The sequence below is a fragment of the Phocoena phocoena genome, chromosome 4 (assembly GCF_963924675.1).
Source record: "Phocoena phocoena chromosome 4, mPhoPho1.1, whole genome shotgun sequence".
Classification (NCBI taxonomy): domain Eukaryota; kingdom Metazoa; phylum Chordata; class Mammalia; order Artiodactyla; family Phocoenidae; genus Phocoena; species Phocoena phocoena.
Window position 1 is genome coordinate 79,389,144 of NC_089222.1, and position 22,347 is coordinate 79,411,490.

General features: G+C 35.4%; 1 protein-coding gene across 2 annotated transcripts in view; it reads right to left on the minus strand.

Annotated features, from left to right (window-relative positions):
* The window catches only part of STXBP5L (syntaxin binding protein 5L), a 398,063-nt gene that overhangs the window by 293,053 nt on the left and 82,663 nt on the right, over positions 1 to 22,347 (minus strand). For both annotated transcript variants that reach the window (XM_065875972.1, XM_065875974.1), the window contains exons 3-4: positions 15,687 to 15,768; positions 11,924 to 12,024 (exon numbers count right to left, since the gene is read on the minus strand). In XM_065875972.1, the coding sequence (XP_065732044.1) occupies positions 11,924 to 12,024; positions 15,687 to 15,768 (183 nt within the window). The remainder of the gene's footprint in view (positions 1 to 11,923; positions 12,025 to 15,686; positions 15,769 to 22,347) is intronic.

Sequence of the window (22,347 nt, forward strand, 5' to 3'; positions counted from 1 at the left end):
ATAGAAGACATGATTGTCTATGTAGAAAATTCGAAAGAACTGACAAAAACAACCTCCTAAAACTAATAAGCAACTTTAGTAAGGTTTCAGGATACAGGACAATTGCTGTCAATTGCTTTACTAAGTACCAGAAATAAACAAATGAAATTTAAATTTAAAAACACAATATCATCTATAATAGCACCAAAAAATGAGATGCATGGATATAATTCTAACAACATATGTACAACATCTATATGCAGAAAATTTCCATGGGTTAGTAATGCGACAGGGAGGGAGAAGAGTGAGTGTAACTACAAAGGTACAGCACAAAAAAGATCTCTGTAATAATAGAACAGCTTCTTATTTTGATTGTAGTGGTGTTTACATGAGTGTTCACATATGATAAAATTGCATTATTTATGGCAGACTCAACTACAAACACACACACACACACACACACACACACACAAATGAGTACATGTAAAGTGAGTGAAATCTGAAACTGTGAGTAGTACAATGTTGATCTCTTGGTTAATATTGTACTATAGCTATATAAGATATTATAATTGGAGAAAACTGGGTGAAGGGAACACAGAACCTCTCTGTACTATTTTTGCAACTTCCTGCAAATATACAATTATTTCAAAATAAGAAGTTTTCTAAAAAGTGAAATAACAACAAACAAAGCCTGAGAGAATTCATCCCAATAAACCTACAGTAAAATAAAGAATAAAGAATATTCTTAGGAAGAAGAAAATGAATCCAAACAATTACAGAAAGAGATAAGGATCAGAAGAAAGAATAAATATATAATGGTAAAAATATATTAATATAAACTGAATATTGAGATTATAAACTATATTAGCAATACATTATGGAGTTTAAAGTGAATCTAGAAATAAAACACATGGTATCAATTATACAAAAGGCAAGAGGGATGGTAAATGGAGATAAACATTAAGTTACTGTCATTATCAAAGAAGTGACAAAAGAAATACTGTTTTAGACTGAAATAAGTGAAGCTTCTATGTTGAAACCTCTAAGTTAAACCCTCAAACAAAAGGGAAAAAATACATATTAACTTCACATAGAGAAAATAGGATAATCAAGAGTTTAAATCGAAAGAAAGGGAAATTAAAAAGAAATATAAAAATTAGAGTGAAATAAAAAACATTAAGATAGTAGATATAAACCCAGATATATCAGTAAACTATATTAAATGTAAATGTACCAAGTACAAGCCCAAGATTGTCAGACTAATTTTTTAAAGTATATGTTTACAAAAAAGAACATAGAGAAATTGACAGTAAAACAATAGAAAAATACACACCATACAAACACTAACCAAAGAAAGCTGGTATAGCTATATAAATATCAACAATGTATATTTTAAAACAAGATACATTACTAAAGAGAAAGGGGATATTTCATACTGATAAAGGAATAAATAAATATATATAACAATTCCAAATCTGTATGCATCCAACAATTTAGCTTCAAAACATATAAATTGTTAGCATTAAAAAGAGAAGTATCCCTCTACTTCACTTCACTGTGCAGCAGAAACTAACAACATTGTAAACAACTATACCCCAATAAAAAAAAAGAGAGAGAAAGAGAGGTAGTCAGATCTATAATCATAGTGGGATATTTTAACACTCCTCAATACTACATGGAACAAATACAAATAGAGGTCAGTAATAATTTAAAAATCCAAACAACACAATTAACAAACCTGGTCTAATTTACATATATAACATGCACCCAATAACAGATGAGTAAAAATTCAGTTTTTGTGCACATTTACCAAAATTGTCCATATTCAGAATCATAAAACAAGTCTTAACAAATGAAAAAAGAACTAAAATCATATAGACTATAATCTCTCCACAGTAGTATTTCATTGTTTACTAACAATAAAAAGATAAATAGAAAACCTCCAACTGCTTGGAAATTAAGTCATTTATAAATAACACAAGAAATCATGGAGAAATTATAACAGATTTTAGCTTCACATTAATAAGGATAAGACATACCTACAATCTCCAAATACAGCTAAAACAGTATAATTTACAGGAAAAATTTTAGCCTTAAATTCATTTGTTATAATGAAGAAATATTAAATTAATTACATGAGATTCCATCTCAAGAATCTAGTTAAAAGATAGTTAATCAGACACAACAAAAGTTGCAAAGAGTAGTCATCAATGAACTAGAGCGACATACGTTGTTCAACTGAGGAAGTCAACAAATCCAACAAAATGATAAATCTATCAAAATCACAAAAATGATAAATATGCAGATTGATCATGAAAAATGATTACTCAAAAATCACCAATATCAAGAATGAAGAACTGATCTTCTCTATCCATTCATCAGTTGATGGACACTTAGGTTGCTTTCATGTCTTGGCTATTGTAAATAGCACTGCTATGAACATTGGGGTGCATGTATCTTTTTGAATCGAGTTTTCAGCTTTTCTGGGTATATGCCCAGAAGTGGAATTGCTAGATCATATAGTAGCTCTGTTTTTACTTTTTTAAGGAACCTCCATACTGATTTTTCATAGTGGCTGCACCAATTTACAGTCCCACCAACAGTGTAGGAAGGTTCGCTTTTCTCCATACCCTCTGCAGCATTTATTATTTGTAGACTTTTTGATGATGGCATTCTGACCAGTGTGAGGTGATACCTCATTGTGGTTTTGACTTGCTTTTCTCTAATAATTAGCGATGCTGAGCATCTTTTCATGTGCCTGTTGGCCATCTATAAAGAACATGTGGTGTGTATATATATATATATATATATATATATATATATATATATATATATATATATAAAATGGGATATTACTCAGCTATAAAAAAGAATGAAATTAGAACATTCTTTAACATCATACACAAAAATAAACTAAAAATGGATTAAAGACCTAATGTAAGACTGATACTGTAAAACTCTCAAAGGAAAACAGAAGAACAGCCTTTGACATAAATTGTAGCAATATCTTTTTCGATCCATCTCCTAGAGTAATGGAAATAAAACAAAAGTAAACAAATGGGACGTAATTAAACTCAAAAACTTTGGCACAGCGAAGGAAATCATAAACAAAATGAAAAGGCAACCCACAGAATGGGAGAAAATATTTGCAAATGAAGCAACTGACAAGGGATTACTCTCCAAAATCTACAAACAGCTCATGCAGTTCAATACCAAAAAACCCACAAACAACCCAGTGCAAAAATGGGCAGAGGACCTAAATAGACATTTCTCCAAAGAAGACATACAGATGACCAAGAGGCACATGATAAGATGCTCAATATCACTAATTATCAGAGAAATGCAAATCAAAACCACGAGATATCACCTCACACTGGTCAGAATGGCCATCATCAAAAAGTCTACAAACAACAAATGCTGGAAACGTTGTGGAGAAAAGTGAAAACCATGGTTCGAAAGGATACATGCACCCCCAATGTTCACTGCAGCACTGTTTACAATAGTCAAGACACGGAAGCAACCTAAATGTCCATCGACAGGAATGGAAAAAGAAGATGTGGTACATATATACAATGGAATTAAAAAGAATGAAATAATGCCATTTGCAGCAACATGGATGGACTGGAGGTAATCATACTACGTGAAGTAAGTCAGACAGAGAAAGAAAAATATCATATGATACCACTTATATGTGGAATCTAAAAAAATGATATAAATGAACTTATTTACAAAACAGAAACAGACTCACAGACTTAAAAAACAAATTTATGGGTTACCAAAGGGGAAAGGGAAGAGGGGAAGGATAAATTAGGAGTATGGGATTAATGAATATACACTACTATATATAAAACAGATAAGCAATAAGGATTTACTGTATAACTCAGGGAACAATATTCAATATCTTATAATAACCTATAATGGAAAATAATCTGAAATATATATATATAACTGAATCACTTTGCTTTACACCTGAAACTAACACAATATTCTAAATCAGCTATACCTCAATTTAAAAGAGAGAAAAAAATGAATGAAAAACAGGAAATTACTATAGACAGTATTGTTAAGGCCAATAAATTTAAAAATTTTGATGAACAGGATAAATTTCTACCAAAACATAACTTACCAAAACTGACTCAAGGAAAAAAAGAATATCTGAATATTCCTAAACCTATTAAAGAAATGAATATGCCATTTAAAATCTTCCTACAGAGAAAAACCCAGGCCCAGATTGCTTTACTGATGAAGTGTTTTTCAAATTTTAAGAAAGGAATAACACCAATCTTTCACAAGTATTTGTAGAGTATAGAAAAGAGGAAACATTCCCCCATTCCCCCCCATTTTATAAGGTCAAAATAACTATGACATAAGAACCTAGCAGGGAATTCAAAAGAAAGGCAACTTACATGCAAAGCTCTTTTTAACATAGATATAAAACTCTTAACCAACTTATTAGCAAAATATTAGCAAATCCAGCACATATATTAATGCTAATACATCACAAAAGTTGTATTTATTCTGGGAATACAAGGGTCATTTAACACGCAAAAATCAAGTGATGTTATTTACCACATTAATAGGTAAAAAAGAAAAAAATAATATGATCATCACAAAAGAGGCATAAGAACTATGTGATAAAATTTAACACCATTCATGATTTTAAAATATATATGCTTATAACAAATTAGGAGCACAAGAAACTTCCTTAAACTAATAAAGAATATCTATTTTAAAATGTGCAGCAAACATACACTTAAAGGTGAAATAATAAAAATATTTTCCCTAAGATCAGTAAGTAGACAAGAAAAGCATTGTCCTTGGACATTTTATTCAATATTGTACTGGAAGTCTATGATGGACAGATTCCAAGGTAGTCCCCACAATCACCACCTCCTGATATCCTTGCCCTTGCATAATCCCCTTCCCCTTCAGTGTGCACAGGACCTGTGATTTGCTTATAACCAACGGAATATGGCAAGGGTCATGAGATGCCACTTTCATTACTAATTTACATGTGATTGTAACATTCATCTTGTGAGAAGACTCTCTCCTTTATTGGCTCTGAAGAAGGAAGCTGCTAGGTTGTCAGATGTCCTATGGAGAAAGGCATATTGGAAGCAATTGACAGTGGTCTCTGGTCAACAGCCAGTAAAAACTAAGGCTCTCGATGCATCAACTTGCTAGGGAACAGAATACTGCCAACAACCAAATAGGTTTTGAAAATGGATCCTTTCCCAATCAAGCCTCAGATGAGGTCACAGCCCTGGCAGTCACCTTAACTGTAGTTTGTGAGATCCTGAAACAGAAGCTCATCTAAGCCACACCTGGTTCCCTGACCTACAAACTCTTGAGATAAGAAATGCATGTTGTTTTAAGCCACTAAGTTTGTGTAATTTTGTCACACAGCAATAAATAACTAATACAACAGGCGGGGGAAGGGGAAGCTGGGACGAAGTGAGAGAGTAGCATTGACATATATACACTACCAAATGTAAAATGGAAGGCTAGTGGGAAGCCACTGCATAGCACAGGGAGATCAGCTCGATGCTTTGTGATGACCTAGAGGGGTGGGATAGGGAGGGTGTGAGGGAGGCTCAAGAGGGAAGGGATATGGGGATATATGTATACATATAGCTGACTCACTTTGTTGTACAACAGCAACTAACAACACTGTAAAGCAATTATACTCCAATAAAGATGTAAAAAAATTAATAATAATAAATAAATGCTCCAGTACTCCAACAGTGCAGTGAAAAAAAAAAAAAAAACTAATAGAAGGTCCTAACCCCAGTGCAATAATAAAAAGAAATAAATATAAATACATATAAAACTAAAGAAGGAAATAAAACTGTCATTATTTGAAGACGGCATGACTGTGTACATAGGAAAATCTACAATAGATAAACAATTTGAATTATTAAATGAATTTAAGTAAAGTCATTGGACACAAAGTCAACATATAAAAATAAATTATATTCCAACAAAAATATTAAAAATAATATATTGTAATATAATTATCATTACGTACAATTTACAATATATTATCCTTTTATCATTATGTACAATTTTCAATAGCATTTAAAATTATCAAATATTTATGACTAAACATAAAAATATAGAAGACCTCTACAGAGAAATCTATAAATGTCATTTAGAGAAATCAAAGAATACCTAAGTAAGTGGTGGGATATATACCATGTTTGATTCCCTGACTGTGTGTGATTCAGGCAATGAATCAATATGTCATCATTGTTAATGACAACCAATCGATATTGCCATTCCCCATCATCATGGGGAATGTCAGTTCTCCCCAAATTGATCTACAGATTCAAGATATTTCCAATCAAAATCTCAGATGTGTTTGTGGAATTTGACAAGTTATTTCTAAAATTTACAAAATTTTAAACGTTTTAAAATTAAAGAATTAAATTTTAAAAATTAAAATTAAAGAATCAAATTAAAGAATATCCATTAAATTGAATACTACATAACAATTAAAATAATAAACTATGGCTACATGCAACATGAATGAAACTTACAAATATAATGTTGAGCAAAAGAAGCCAAATAGGGACTTCCCTGATGGCACAGTGGTTAAGAATCCACCTGCCAATGCAGGGGACACAGGTTCGAGCCCTGGTCCGGGAAGATCCCACATGCCAGGGAGCAACTAAGCCCGTGTGCCACAACTACTGAGCCTGTGCTCTAGAGCCCACGAGCTACAACTACTGAAGCCCACGTGCCTAGAGCCCATGCTCTGCAACAAGAGAAGCCACTTCAGTGAGAAGCCCACGCACAGCAATGAAGAGTAGCCCCCACTCGCCACAACTAGAGAAAGCCCACGCAGAGCAACAAAGACCCAATGCAGCCAAATTAATTAATTAATTAAATTTATTTTTAAAAAAAGAAGCCAAATACAAGTAAGTAGATATGTACAATTCCATTCCTATAACTGTCAAAAACAACAAGCAAAACTAATCTATAATGTTTGAAATCAGAATAGTGTTACACTTGGGGGTTAGGTAGTGATTAGAAGGTAACACAGAGGGATTTCTGTGGCTTTAGCAATTTTCTGTTTCTTGAATTGTGCATTTGTTACATGGATGTAAAATTATTTCAAGGCATACGCTTTAATATTTACACAGTTTCTTGGCAGTTTGGTAACATTTGCACACACACCAAAAAAAGAATAAGGAAACTTTTTATGTACTAATAAGGAATGATCTTGAGAACATGTAAAGGGAGAAAAACAAGGTACAAAACTGTTTGTATAATGTGCTACAACTTATGAAACAGAAATATATGATACTTTCATATTTGTCTATAAATACATAAAGAAGAAAATTATGCTACATATAATATTTGCTTATATGTGTACAGAATGAATCTCTAGAAAGACACAAGAAATTAATAACACTGCTTGGCTCTGCGGATAGACACTGAGTGTCCAGGGGACAGGAGGGGAAGAAAGATTCTTCACTGTACATACAACTTTTATCTTTTGACTGTCAAACCAGGCAAATATGTTAATTACTTAAGAAAATTTTAAAAGAAAAGTAATTCAGATTATCTTTATAAAGCAATAAAATATTTTAAATTTGGGTTATAAATAGTGTCCCCCAAAGCCAACTCTGATGGGTCAAGTCTGCTAGAGATTTCAGAAATAAGGTTCTTAATAACATATTCCTTCCTGGTGGTTTAGCTAATATTCCTTAAAAGTATTCTGACAATATTAATTAGCAGAACACCACCGACAGAAAAAATAAACTCTGATATAATTAGTACAAATACTTTATGATCTGTATATTATAGCCTATCTGTTGAATTTTACTTGAAAACCATATAAAACAATTCTAGGCTTTCCCCAACATTACATGATTTATGATCAGTGATAGCAAGGACTGTTAATATGCCTGAAATGTAAATGCTTGATTTTATTCATTTTTCAGATCATGCACCACAGAAATCAAAAGTTTTTCTTCCATATTTAGGTTTATAAACTCTGATATGAGAGGAACCCAAAGATCATCCACCAGAAGCAGCTGGAATATCTAAACCTACTTCTCAACAATCTAAGCCTGGTTGCTACCTTCAAAGACTATAAAACCAAAGACTAATTTTAAAAAACTAAAATTTACCAACTATATAAACTAAATATGTATATGGCATAAGCACAAGGATACATAAACAAAGAATATTGCCCAACATTCCAGTTCTACAAGGATTAAGTTGCAACCCACTGCAGTCACCCACTGACAGTGCCCCCAGAGGGGAATTCAGGACAGAGAAAAACAGGATGGAGCATTCTGTGTTTTAGATATATGGTCCCTAGACAGTTAAGATTCATATCTAAGGAAGAATTTGAATGACCCCAGATTCTTGCATCTTCCCATACATAGAAAAGCACTTAAATCATTAACTTGAGATGTCTGTTCCTTGTGATTAGCAGTAATCTTTTATGCTTGCTACATGTATTTCCCAGCCAAAAACTTAATATATATACTGGCTCCTCCCCTGTGGTTTTGGAGCAGTTCCTCAGAGCTATCTGAGAGGCTATCTCCCAGCTATAGTCCTCAGTAAGACCCTCAATAAAACTTCACTCACAACTCTCATATTGTGTGTCTTTCTTTCAGTTGACAAGTATATAGAAATGTATACGGTTAAATGGCTGATTTAAGAGGGCTTAGAGTTCCCAAGGACACTTGGTTAAATTCACCTTCATTGACTTAAGCCTTGCATTCATGATACATTTAAAGATATTTTCCCCTCCACAATAAATTGTGATATTAATTATTATTCTCAAGTTCAAGATAATTAATCTTTCACAAAAAGATAAATATCACATTTTTGTAAGCATTAAAATAGGCAATGTTGGACAGCATTGTCTTTTAATTTCATGTAAAAGAATAAAATTAGAACACTCCCCAACACCATACACAAAAATAAACTCCAAATGGATTAAAGACCTAAATGTAAGACCAGACACTATAAAGCTCTTAGAGGAAAACATAGGCAGAACACTCTTTGATATAAATCACAGCAAGATCTTTTTTGAACCACCTCCTAGAGTAATGAAAATAAAACCAAAAATAAACAAATGGGACCTAATTAAACTCAAAAGCTTTTGCACAGCAAAGGAAACCATTAAAAAAATGAGAAGACAACCCTCAAAATTGGAGAAAATATTTGCAAACGAAGCAACTGACAAGGGGTTAATCTCCAAAGTCTACAAACAGCCCATGCAGCTCAATATCAAAAAAACAAACAGCCCAAAGAAAAAATGGGCGGAAGACCTAGATAGACATTTCTCCAGAGAAGACATACAGATGGCCAAGAGGCACATAAAAAGATGCTCAACATCACTAATTGTTAGAAAAATGCAAATCAAAACTACAATGAGGTATCACCTCACACTGGTCAGAATGGCCATTATCAAAAAAACCTACAAACAATAAACGCTGGAGAGTGTGTAGAGAAAAGGGAACTCTCCTATACTGTTGGTGGGAATGCAAATTGGCACAACCACTATGGAGAACAGTACAGAGATTCCTCAAAAAACTAAAAACAGAACTACATTTGACTCAGTAATCCCACTCCTGGGCATATATCCAAAGAAAACCATAATTCAAAAAGATACATGCACCCCAATGTTAATTACAGCACTATTTACAATAGCCAGGACATGAAAGCAATCTAAATGTCCATCAACAGAAGAATGAATAAAGAAGATGTGCTACATATATACAGTGGAATATTACTTAGCCATAAAAGGAATGAAATAGTGCCATTTGCAGAGACGTGGACAGACCCAGAGACTGTCATACAGAGTGAAATAAGTCAGAAGGAGAAAAACAAACACCGTATAATATCACTTACATGTGGAATCTAGAAAAATGGTATAGATGAACTTATTTGCAAAGCAGAAATAGAGACACAGATGTAGAGAACAAACTTATGGATACCAAGGTGGGTGGGTGGGATGAAGTAGGAGACTGGGATTGACATATATACACTACTATGTATAAAATAGGTAACTAATGAGAACCTACTGTATAGCACAGGGAACTCTACTCAATGCTCTGTGGTGACCTAAATGGGAAAGAAATCTAAAAAAGAGGGGATATATGTATACGTAAGACTGATTCACTTTCCTGTACAGCAGAAACAAACAAAACATTGTAAAGCAACTATACTCCAATAAAAATTAATTTTAAAAAATAGGCAGTGCCTGCAAAGTTCCTAAGATTTAAACTTGTCCAAAATCTGTCAGCTTGGTCTTTTACGTTCCTACCAGTTAAATATACCTCAAATGAGTTAATAAAATTATAACTGGAAATCATCACCATCAATCATTTCTTCTCCCCAAAATGGCTATAAAAGGGGCCAGAACATTTCCTTCAACATTCCAATTGTGAGGGGAAAAAAACTCATTCTGCCTATCTACACAAAAGGGTAGGGCCAGATCTACTCAAAACATTGACAAACAAAAAATCTTACAAGTAGAGAAACAGATAAAATCAATATGGCAATATCTATGGTAGGTAATATTTTTAGTGGTAAAGGTACAAGGAACAGTATAACAACTCTTGACTGATCTTTCAATTTTTCATATCCTGAAATATTTGCTACATTACTTATTTTAAAATTTAAAATAACCAAAATTAGATCTAATATAAAGAAAGAAGTCCTATCTAATTTTAGCAAATAGCTAAAATATAAATTTCCTCCTCTCAAAAAAATACTGGATTAACAAAAACTTCCATTGATGCTGAATCCCAAAATACTGTGGACATAATACTCATGAATACTACTCAGAGTACTGAAGGTTAATGATTCAAATATTACAGTACACATATAAGAAGAAAAAGAAAAAGCTCCAAATAGAAAAACAATGTCTGTATAGCTGCCATCCTTTTTTCTCAACAAACCTATAAAAACAGGTTTACTTCATTAAGCTCTGCCCATACAGTGTTGATTCCTTATGAACTATTACCATTCAACAAAATAAAATAAGCACTTTCTTGAGCTCTCAGCAGTGGCTGCCTGCCTCTATCATCTACCTAACTCAGTTTTGACTAGTACTTGCTAATCTGTGTAAATTTACTTCTCAGAGGTTTCTTTTTCTTTCATTAATATCAATTTTTCCTGTGATAGCCCTTCTCAATCACACCAAAAAGTTTGACTGTTTCCCAAATAATAAACAAATATCAGATCATTTAATAGTTAAATAACAGATACAGATAATAAAATACAAATTTTACTTCATCTCAAGGTGGATTATCAGCTAAGTAGATGTCTGTTATATTCTAGCTCTGGTTGAAACCAACACTAGAAACATTAAAATTTGGGACAATTTGTTACAAATAAAATCTAATAACATTTTCCATATCCATTCATAAAATTTTCTTTTTCTAATTATTATTTCATTCTAAAATGGGAGAATTTGAATTCTGATCAATTCACCATCTTTGAAAATATCAATCTTGGATGTGCAATGTTGCGCAACACTTAGTACCAACATTTTTGGATGTCTAAAACCTCTGTCTCATATTTTTTTTAAGGTAAAAAATACTTAAGCAAGAGGGTGAAAGTGTAGGAGGTAACCTCCATGATCAAAAGGTGTAGAAATACATTTAGTATTTACTTGACTTTTAAATTTTAGGTCTGGCTTTTCAGCACCTTGACCTAAGGAAAAGAACACATCATTGGTGAAGTCCTAGTTTATAGCAAGGAGAACAAGAATGCTAGGAGTTCCCATTAGAAAAGGACTGAATCTATATCAATTATGAATTTTCTATGAAAATAAACTATTATAAAAGTAAGCATAAATATTATTTCTAGCTATTAATATTATTTTTTAAATTCTTTCAAAAATTAACCTGAAACTTGATCAGGAAATAATTTTCTTACACATTAAGAAATTGTTTAACTCTTACATTCTTACCGTTCTCTGTTAAATTTAAGAGAATGAAGAACAGCTGGCCTTTTTTGTCTAAGGTTCCACAAATGAAGTGTATCATCTGAACCTGCACTGACCAAAGCACCCTGGAACAAAATGAAGACAAAGTGAGCGTTTTACTTAATTTATGGGGTTTTTTTTACGAAGCAAAAACAAGCTAATTTACTGAATTTTTCACTGCTTTTAATGTTATTTGTATTTATATAATGTAGAAATACAAGGAAAGACAATGCACATACTTCAGTCAGGAAGCCTAAGAATGCTAACAGTAGAAGAAGCAAGTAAACTACTGTATATGGATTAGTTCAAAGAATATGCATTTATCAATAGAGTGATTATTATTATAAGAATCATTGTGACTATTAAAGATTTCTTATATTTTCTTTGGGAAAAACTAAGTTTAATTTTTTTGTTGTTTTTACTATTTATACATATACCACGTAGCTCTACAGAGAAGCAAATATCCAACCCAGTTTTAAATTGCAATCTGGTCATGTAAAAATACACTGTTTGTAAACATTTTCTGTATAGTTAAGAAGTATATAGTCTTCCTAAAAGAAGTATATAGTCTTCCTTAAAATTTTCTGTATAGTTAAGAAGTATATAGTCTTCCTATATAGTATATTTGATATAATTTGTTTTCTTACTTCAAAAAGCTTCATCTATGACAAAAGAAAACATCTGTAATAAAAGAAAACATTTCTCCAACTAGAATTCAGTATAACTACAAAATTAATACTAAGATCCTTTTTATACAAAGCCTCCAAATAAAAATGGATCCTACTTCAAATACAATAGGATGGGTTCTACCTATTAGTATGGCAGACACCATATGGGCAGAAAATTAGCTGCCATGTATGACTTCATATACATATTTTAAACTATTTATTTTACTGAGTTAAGTAAGATCATCTTAAACTATTTTAAACTATTTATTTTACTGAGTTAAGTAAGATCATCTTAAACTATGTCAGAACTTTTGCCATTGAGTTTCCCAGCAAAAAAACATCAATGCTTGCCCTGTCAGAGCCTGAAGCTACTCTAGAGTATTGAATGTGTTCTGTAAAAGTGATCTTGCACAGTTATGGTAGTCCGGAGATACCTAAAATTCTTTTCATACTTTACAAAGTACTCGGTTACAAGTAACCTTTCACAGTTTATTAAATCAATCACAGATATAAAAATGATAAACCATGTAGATGTTAGGAAGAACTATACTGAAATTCCTAGAATTTACTTCTTCTTTAGGAATTAGAGGAGAGAAGAATATAGGAATCTAAATGCTCTTCCATAACAATTCCTACAACAAACATATGCTCATGTAGCCTATGATGGTTCTCGATATTATATACCTATGATTTTAGTCTCAAAGAAAAATAACTTTTAAAACAATAATCATAATCAGAGAGTATAACCATTAAAATGTTTTAAAATGTGTACAAATTGCATATTTGTATATAAATATGTAAATACACATATTCAAAGAGGTATACATTGATATATACATTTTAAAATGAACTCATAGATAATTACATTCATGCAATAAAATGTATCCTACACATGCCTTGAGGATTTTTGTGTTTGTCTGCTTTTTTTTGTAAACTGTTCTCAAGTGTTCTACATATTCAAATCAGAAAATTATTAGGACTGCTTGGAAGTACTTGATGAACTACAATTTTTTTTTTGAGATATAGAATAGTGATCTCATTTCTCAGGAAAGCGGAAACTCATTTGGGATAGGGTGAAGATAGACTATGATATATGAAATTAATAAAACATTCTCTACAGTAAATAGTTATGTGTTATACAAAAGATATAATATGCCAACAGCAATGAAAGTAAAATAAATCAGCAGATATTCAATAATATCTTAGTGTAATAGCTGAATAAATCTAGGAAGAAAGTCAGTATTAATAGTTCTATGATAAAACTAGGAGATAACTTAGCATTTGAGGGAGGTGAACAGAACCACTGAACAACACCAACAGAAACATAAGACACATGAAAGTAAGCACATTGGCAGGGTGTCTAGGGCTCATTTACAAAAGCAAATCCATAGAAAGTACTACTAATGAAGATCTGTGAAAAGATTAAAAACTGAATAAAAACACAGGTCAAGAGGTCAGAAGCTGGGAAGTTTGGAAAAAGGTACAGAAGTTGAGTATAAGGCAAATCGAGGTGAGCAGTTCAGGACAGACAATGTAAACACTGGAAAGATGTTGAAGGCTTGCCTTTATTTCTTCTTAGTTATGTAACAGCACAGAGGCAAACTTACGGCCCTGAAGACAATTCTCAGAGGACAAGACACAGAGAAAATCACCTGGAAACAATTTATGCCTGCCAGTAAACATCCATGCAGAAGGCAAAAGGCTGAGATCTCTCAACTAGGAGCTATAGAGTAACACTGAAACTTCAAAAAGGTTGTCAGTCTAGATACTAAAGACTAGTTATTATGATAAAATATTTTTTTAATGCTTCCCCTGCTCTTCCTTATTTCCCTCTCTCGTTTTGGTACCCCACAGCAAGTATGCCTACAACATGAAATATGCTAGGCTGGTCAACAAGGAGAATCTCACAGCCTTATGAGAAAGATTTTTGAGCTAAGAGAAGTAAAAAGTGGACATTTCCCAGTATCACAAATTTTTCATGCCTCAGGTATCTCTGGTATAAAGTTATATGAAACATTTCACCTATGTTTATGAGTAAAAGTTCTTAGAATATATATATGCAAATATATAGAGATACTGAATAAAAGATCATCATTCATGCCACAAGAAACAACCAGTGATACCTCTTTTTTTTTTTTTCAACACACTGAGTTCAATCTCCTAAGTGCCCAAATTTGGTATGGCATAAACTCTTAAAACATTTTTGCATTGACTGAATCACTTAATATAAAAGAGTTCAAAAGACTCAAGGATCCATTGTAAAAATATGAGTCAAGAAGGCCTTAAGGGGCTTCCCTGATGGTGCAGTGGTTGAGAGTCTGCCTGCCAATGCAGGGGACACGTGTTCGTGCCCCGGTCCAGGAAGATCCCACATGCCGTTCCTGGGCCTGTGAGCCATGGCCGCTGAGCCTGTGTGTCCAGAGCCTGTACTCCACAACGGGAGAGGCCACAACAGTGAGAGGCCCGCATACCACAAAAAAAAAAAAAAAAAAAACGAAGGCCTTAAGTAGCCTTCAACTACTGGAAGATCTGCAAACTTTCTGAGCTTTACAAACTTTATCTTTAGGGAGTTCCTCATCACCATAGGTCTATAAAATAGGAGTAGGGTAGGCAGCCAATGGTTATAAAGCTATGCATATGTATAGCAACAAATGAATATGGAGATATATACAGACAAAGAAGCCCAAAGTAAATAACTGAAAAGATTATTTAATGGAAGATAAAGACAAAACATGAAAATTAATGCTGGATTAGAAAACAAATTGGTGGGAGGAGAGTGTGTAGAGGGAGAGTTTAATGGTCAGTGTAGCAATCAAAGGATTTTAGTAATTTTTTAAAAACCAGTTAAACAATTAATCTATAAATTATACTACACAATCACAATAACAGGATCTTCTGGTACATACAAAATTTTTCCTTTAAAATTTAATAAACTGACAAATATAGGAGTACAGTCTTTTATGAAAAATGTGACCATGAACAATATTGCATACGTATATATCTTTAAGCATGTAGAAAAATAATATTAAAAAGATTACACAATGTGTGTGTGAGATAGAAATATCTAAGAAAATCCTTACCTCATTGATCAAGAATTGGAGCTGCAGAACAGCTGCACCACTTTCATGTTGACAATAACAATCAACGCCAGGTCTCCCAAGTCTAAAATAATAAAAGTCAAGGATTCTAACATTTTAATTAGCATTAATACTAATGTGTAAAGAAAAAACTAACTTACTTAGCAACTGACATTTGGCTTACTAGTTATCTTTATTTTTGTAAATAAAGAGTTGAAAAACCTTGGTCTTAGTTGATGGAAATTACATTATATAGCATTGCTTGTCAGAAAAATGGCTGGATAAAATGTCCCTCGTACATAATCAACCTCCCTCAAGAACAATAATTTTGCACCTACATTCACAGACAAAAGTGTCTTCACAGGAGCTTCAGGATCCAGGTTGGAGATTGTGAAACCCTGGTGCAGTCCAAGAATGAAGAGAGCCATTTTGAGGAGACAGGCTTGCACTTAGGCAGCTGACTCACCGACTGTGGTCTCAGCTATAGAAACAGAAATAGCTCTGTACCCCTGAGAACTTAGCTACAGCTCCATTTGGCTCTGGGTCTGTCACCAGTATATGCCACATGTCAAGAGACCCAAAGGAGTCACACTCATTCATGTATCAGGTAATAGGCATAATAAAGAACTTAAAGAACTTGTTCCTGGCTGTACAACAGGAAGTGACCTTTGAACCAGCTCCAGCCTCACTAGGCTGCGGTGTGGGAACCCCTGAAGGTAAGCCCCTGGAAGTAAGGTACAGTCCGTCAGACTGTGGATTCTGAAACGGCCTGTAACAGGGCTCCAGCAAGTCCCAGCCACAGTCTAGGAACAATCATGCTGGCAAAGGAACCCTATAGGAAACACGCTTGTCTGTACCCTCTAAGATCCTAAAAGGGGTTTATACTCAGCTCAAGCCCCCTCACTGCCAGTCTTCTAGAATTTCTGCTTGCACAAAAACCAGGCAGGAGACATTCCTGTCTCTGTCCCCTGGAGTTCCTGAAAAGGCCCTGTATGTGACTCCAGCTTCCTCATAACTACAGTCTGCCAGTCTACAGCAGTCCTGAGGGTCCAAGGTCTCAGTAGGAAACACACCTGGCTGCAACCCTGGAGATCTGAAAGGGCCCTACACTGAGTCCTAGCCCCTCCCAACTGGAGGCTGTGAACAGTTCTGCTGCCACAGGTACCCAACAGGACACACTCCTGTATGCACTCCCAGAGATCCTGAAAGGGCCTAATACTCCCAACCACAATCCCCAAGCAGTCCTGGCACAGGAACCTGTCAGAAAACATAACTGCACTCCAAGAGATCCTGAAAGGGCCCTATACTCAACTCCAGCCCCTCTGGCCACAGTCAGGGACCAATTCAGCCCATCCAGTGATCTGGAGGGAGACATACCCATCCATGACTGCAGAGCAAATCTTGGCTGTGGAATCTGAAACAGCATTGAGGCTCAGTTCCAGTACCTCTCAGCCACAGTCCAGGGTCAGTCCTGTCCATCCAGGGACCCATCCAGTGACCAGGCAGCAGTCCACCCAAGATCTGGCAGAAGCCACACCCACCATTTACCTGGTAATAGGCTTGCTATCTGGGGACCCATACGTGGACCCCAAAGCAGACCCTTGTCCCAGTCCGACCCTACTAAACAAGGTACTGCAGGTAGTCACATCTACCTGGGGACTGGAAGGGATCCACACCAACATAAGACCCAGTATCAAGCCCACAAATCATAGATGCTACTGCAGACCCAGCAAAAGCCTCACAACTGGCTCCAATGCAGCACAACTGCAATTGTGGAAGTAATCCTATCAGCTCGGGAAACAAACAGAACGTCTTTATCTTCTGAAACCAGTCTGTAAAGACTGGAAGAGGTGCTTGCTTCACAAATGCACAGACACTAATATAAGGCTACATAGACAACAAAGAATTATGCAAATATGATGCCACCAAAGGAAAGTAATAGAGCTCCAGCAACTGACCCCAAAGAAATGGAAATTTATGATTTCCCTGACAAAGAATGTAAAATCATCATCTTAAACTGTATGAAATGCAAGAAAACACAGATATACAACTAAGCAAAATCAGGAAAACAATTCACGAACTAAATGCATTTAATAAAGAAATGGAGAAATCAAGATGGTGGAGTAGGACATTGGGCTCACCTCCCCCAATGAATGCATCAAAAACAGATCTATGTGTGGGGCAACTCTAGCTGAAAACAAACTAGAGACTGGCAGATAGGCTGTTTTACAACCAAGGCTATAAAGAAAGACCCACATGGAGTCAGGTAGGAAGGGAGGAGAGGGGATCAGGCTGGGACCAGTTCTTGTAGCAGGAAACAGACAAGAGGAAGGAGATATCACAGGTTGGGAGATCCTCCCTGGGGACTGAGGGGTTTGAACTACATATTGGGCACCCCAGCCACTGGGTTGGACATCAGGTAGATGAGTCCCCTGAGCATGTTTAAAAACCAGTGGGATGTACCAGAGAGTTGAAAGAAACTGAAACTCCACTCACACATGCTTGCTTACTCCCAGGAACAAGGTGGAGAAAGTAGGCTGAAAACGCCCCAGGGCTCAGGCCAGTTTCCCACTACTGCCCCAGTGCACCCCAGCCTGCATCTGGAGACTGCTGCAGCCCCTCTTGCTCCAGCACACCTCTCCACTAGGGCAAAGGCTGCCACTGCTAAGGAATAACATACTTGGAGGTGATGGAGCTGGTGTGCAACCAGCCTGAATCTGAACAGAGTGAGGGCAGCCACTGCTGGTGTGTGGGGAGGAAGCAGTTTGGGAGCAGCCTGGGGCTCTGACTCCTGTATGGGAATCAACCCAGCAGGCACCCTGGCCCACGGCAGGCAGTTGCTCCAGCTCCTCTTGCTCCAGAGCTGCTCTCCACTAGGGTGAAGGTACACACATTAGGAGGAAGCAGAGGCAGCTAGGGCCAGGCCCTGCTTCTAAACAGGGCAAGGGAGAATGTTTCTGGTGAGCACATGAAGGCAGCGGATCAGAAATGGCCTGGGGCTCTGACTGGCTTGCTGGGACCATACCAGGGCATAACCCAGCCCCACTGGGGGCTGCTCAAGCCCCTCTTCCTCTTATGTTCCCTTCCACTGGGATGGAGGTGCCAACACCGAGGGCAGGGGAGAGTGCACACTTACAGGGAATGGAACCAGCTCCAATCGACACATGGGACTTCAGCTCCAGCATCTTGGGTCCCAAACCCACTCCCATAGGGAGCCACTGAGCATAGAAGAAACCCAGGCTCACACCTGGCTCTGGCTCTAGCCCCTCCACATCCACCCCTGCCTCCCAGCAAGGTGGTATCTGCCAGCACACCCAAAGGGAAGATGTGACCTGTGCTCACTTCAGATTAGCAATCCCAAGAAAGCCACTCAGCATGTGAAGACTGCATGGGGATGCTGTCACACAGGACACCTCTGCAAGACTGAAATAGGCAAATGTTTCACCTAATTTTGTAAAGACAAAGAAAGTTAAGCAAAATGAGAAGACAAAGGAATTTGTTTCAAGCAAAAGAACAAGAATCAAAGCCCTGAAAAAACAACTAATGAAACAGAGATAAATAATTTGCCAGATAAAGAGTTCAAAGCATTAGTAATAAGAATGCTAACTGAACTTGGGAAGAGAATAGATAAACACAGTGAGAATTTTAACAGGGAACTAGAAAATATAAAAAAGAACCAGTCAGAGAAAAAGAACATAATAACTGGAATGAAAAACACACTAGAAGGATTTAACAGCAGACTAGGTGATGCAGAAGAATGCATAAGCAATCTGTAAGATAGAATAATGGAAATCACCCAATCATAAAAGCAAAAAGAAAAATAAATTTTAAAAGGTAAGGATAGGGCTTCCCTGGTGGCGCAGTGGTTAAGAGTCCGCCTGCAGATGCAGGGGATGCAGGTTCGTGTCCTGGTCTGGGAGGATCCCATGTGCCACGGAGCGGCTGGGCCCATGAGCCATGGCCACTGGGCCTGCGCGTCCGGAGCCTGTGCTCCGCAGCGGGAGAGGCCACAGCAGTGAGAGGCCCGCGTACCACAAAAAAAAAAAAAAAAAGGTAAGGATAGTTTAAGGGATCACTGAGGCAACATCAAGCATACTAACATTTGCATTATAGGGGTTCAAGAAGGAGTGATAGAGAAAGGGGTTGAAAATGTGTTTGATGAAATTATGGCTAAAAAATTTTCAAGCCTAAAGAAGGAAACAGACATCCAGATACAGGAAGCACAGAGGGTCCCAAACAAAATGAACTGAAGAGACCCACACCAAGAGATATTATAATTAAAATGGAAAAAGTTAAAGATAAAGAGAGAATTCTAAAGGCAGCAAATGAAAAACAGAGTCACATACAAGGGAATGCCCATAAGGCTATCAGCTTATTATTCTACAGATTTTGCAGGCCAGAAGGGAGTGGCATGATATATTTAAAGTGCTGAAAGGGGAAACCTACAACGTGAGATACTCTGTCCCACAAGATTATCATTCATAAATGAAGGAGAGAAAAAAATTTCTCAGACAAGCAAAAACTAAAAGAGTTCATCAATACTAACTAAATTGACCCTAAAAGAAATGTTAAAGCATCTTCCCTAAATGGAAAAGAAATGGCTACAACAAGTACGAATTTATAGGAAAGGAAAAATCCCACTAGTAAAGGCAAATATATAGTAAAGACTGTGGATCAACCACTTAAATAAGCTAATGTGAAGATTAAAAGACAAAAATTGCAAAATCAACTATAACTACAATAAACAGTTAAGGGATAAATATGAAGATGTAAACTATGACATCAAAAACAAAAAACATGGGGGAGGGGAGTAAAAGATGTAGATCTTTTAGAATGTGTTTAAACTTAAATGACTACTGCTTTGGAAGAAGTAGACAGTTATAGGTCAACATATATAAACTCCATGTTAACCACAAATCAAAACCATACAATAGGCAATAGGTACACAAAAACTAGAGAGAAAGGAACACAAGCATACTACACACACACACACACACACACACACACACACACACACACCCATCAAACCACAGGAGAAGAAATTAAAAGAAGAAGAACAGAGAAGAACAAAAACAACAAACAAGTAACAAAAAACAAGTAACAAAATGGAAATAAGTACATACCAATCAATGCTCTCTTTATATATCAATGGATTAAATGCTCAAATCAAAAGACATAAAGTGCTGATTGTATTTACAAAAACCCAGGACACATCTATATCCTGGCTATAAGAGACTCACTTCAAAGCTAAAGGCACCCAGACTAAAAGCGAGGGAATAGAAAACGATATTTCATGCAAATGCAAACGACAGGAAAGATGGAGTAGCAATACTCTCATCTGACAAAATCAACCACAGAAGAAAAAGAAGGGCATCATATAATGATAAAGGAATCAATACAAGTAGAGGATATAAGACTCGTTAGCATATATACAGCTAATATAGGAGCACGTAAGTAAATGAAGCAAATTTTAACAGACGTAAAGGGAGAAATTGACAATAATACAATAATAGTAGGGTACTTTAACATCCTCTTACATCAATAAACACATTATCCAGAAAAAAAATTAAGAAACAGTAGTCTTAAATCACACATTAGACCAACTGGACTTCATAGGTATCTAAAGGACTTTACATCACCAAACAGCAGACTACATATTCTTTTCAAGGGCGCATGGAATGTTCTCCAGGACATATTACATGCTATGCCACAAAACATGTTTAAACAAATTTAAAAGGATAAAAAGACATCAAGCATTTTTTCTGAAAAAAAAAACTAGAAACTAATACAAAACTAGAGATCAATCACAGAAAGAAAAATGGGTAAAAAAAAAAAATGGAGACTAAACAACATGCAACTAAAAAGCCAATAGATCAATGAAGAAATCGTAAAACACCTCAAGACAAATAAAACTAAAAATGCAACTTTCCAAATCTATGGGACACACACCAAAAAAAGTCGTTTTAAGAGGGAAGTTTACAGTGATATAGGCCTTCATCAAGAAATAAGAAAAATCTCACATGAACAACCTAACCTACCATCTGAAAGAATTAATTAAAAAAAAGGAACAAACAAAGCCCAAAGTCAGGAGAAGGAAGGAAATAATAAAGATCAGAAAGGAAACAAATAAAATAGTGACCCCCCCCAAAGAAAAATCAATAAAACCAAGAACTTATTTTTTGAAAAGATAAACAAAATTGATAAGTTTATAGCTAGGCTCATCAAGAAAAAAAAAGACAAGATCCAAATTAACAACATAAGAAATAGGAGAATTTATAATTGATATCACAAGGTACAAAAAAACATAAGAGAATACTACAGTTATATGCCAATAAATTGAACAACATAGATAAAATAAATTCTTAGAACCATATCCTTCCAAGACTGTCAGGAAGAGACAGACAATCTGAACAAACTATCACTTGTGGTGAAATTGAATTTATAATTTTTAAAAGCTCCCAGCAAAAAAGGCTCCAGGACCAAACCACTTCACCAGGAAATTCTACAAACATAAAAAGAAGAACTAATATCAATACCTGTCCTTCAAAAACTATTTCAAAATAGTCAAGAAGAGGGAACACTTCCAAGTACACTCTATGAGGCCATTGTTATCCTAATACCTAAACCAAAGACACCGCAAAAAAAAAAAAAAAAAGAAAGAAAA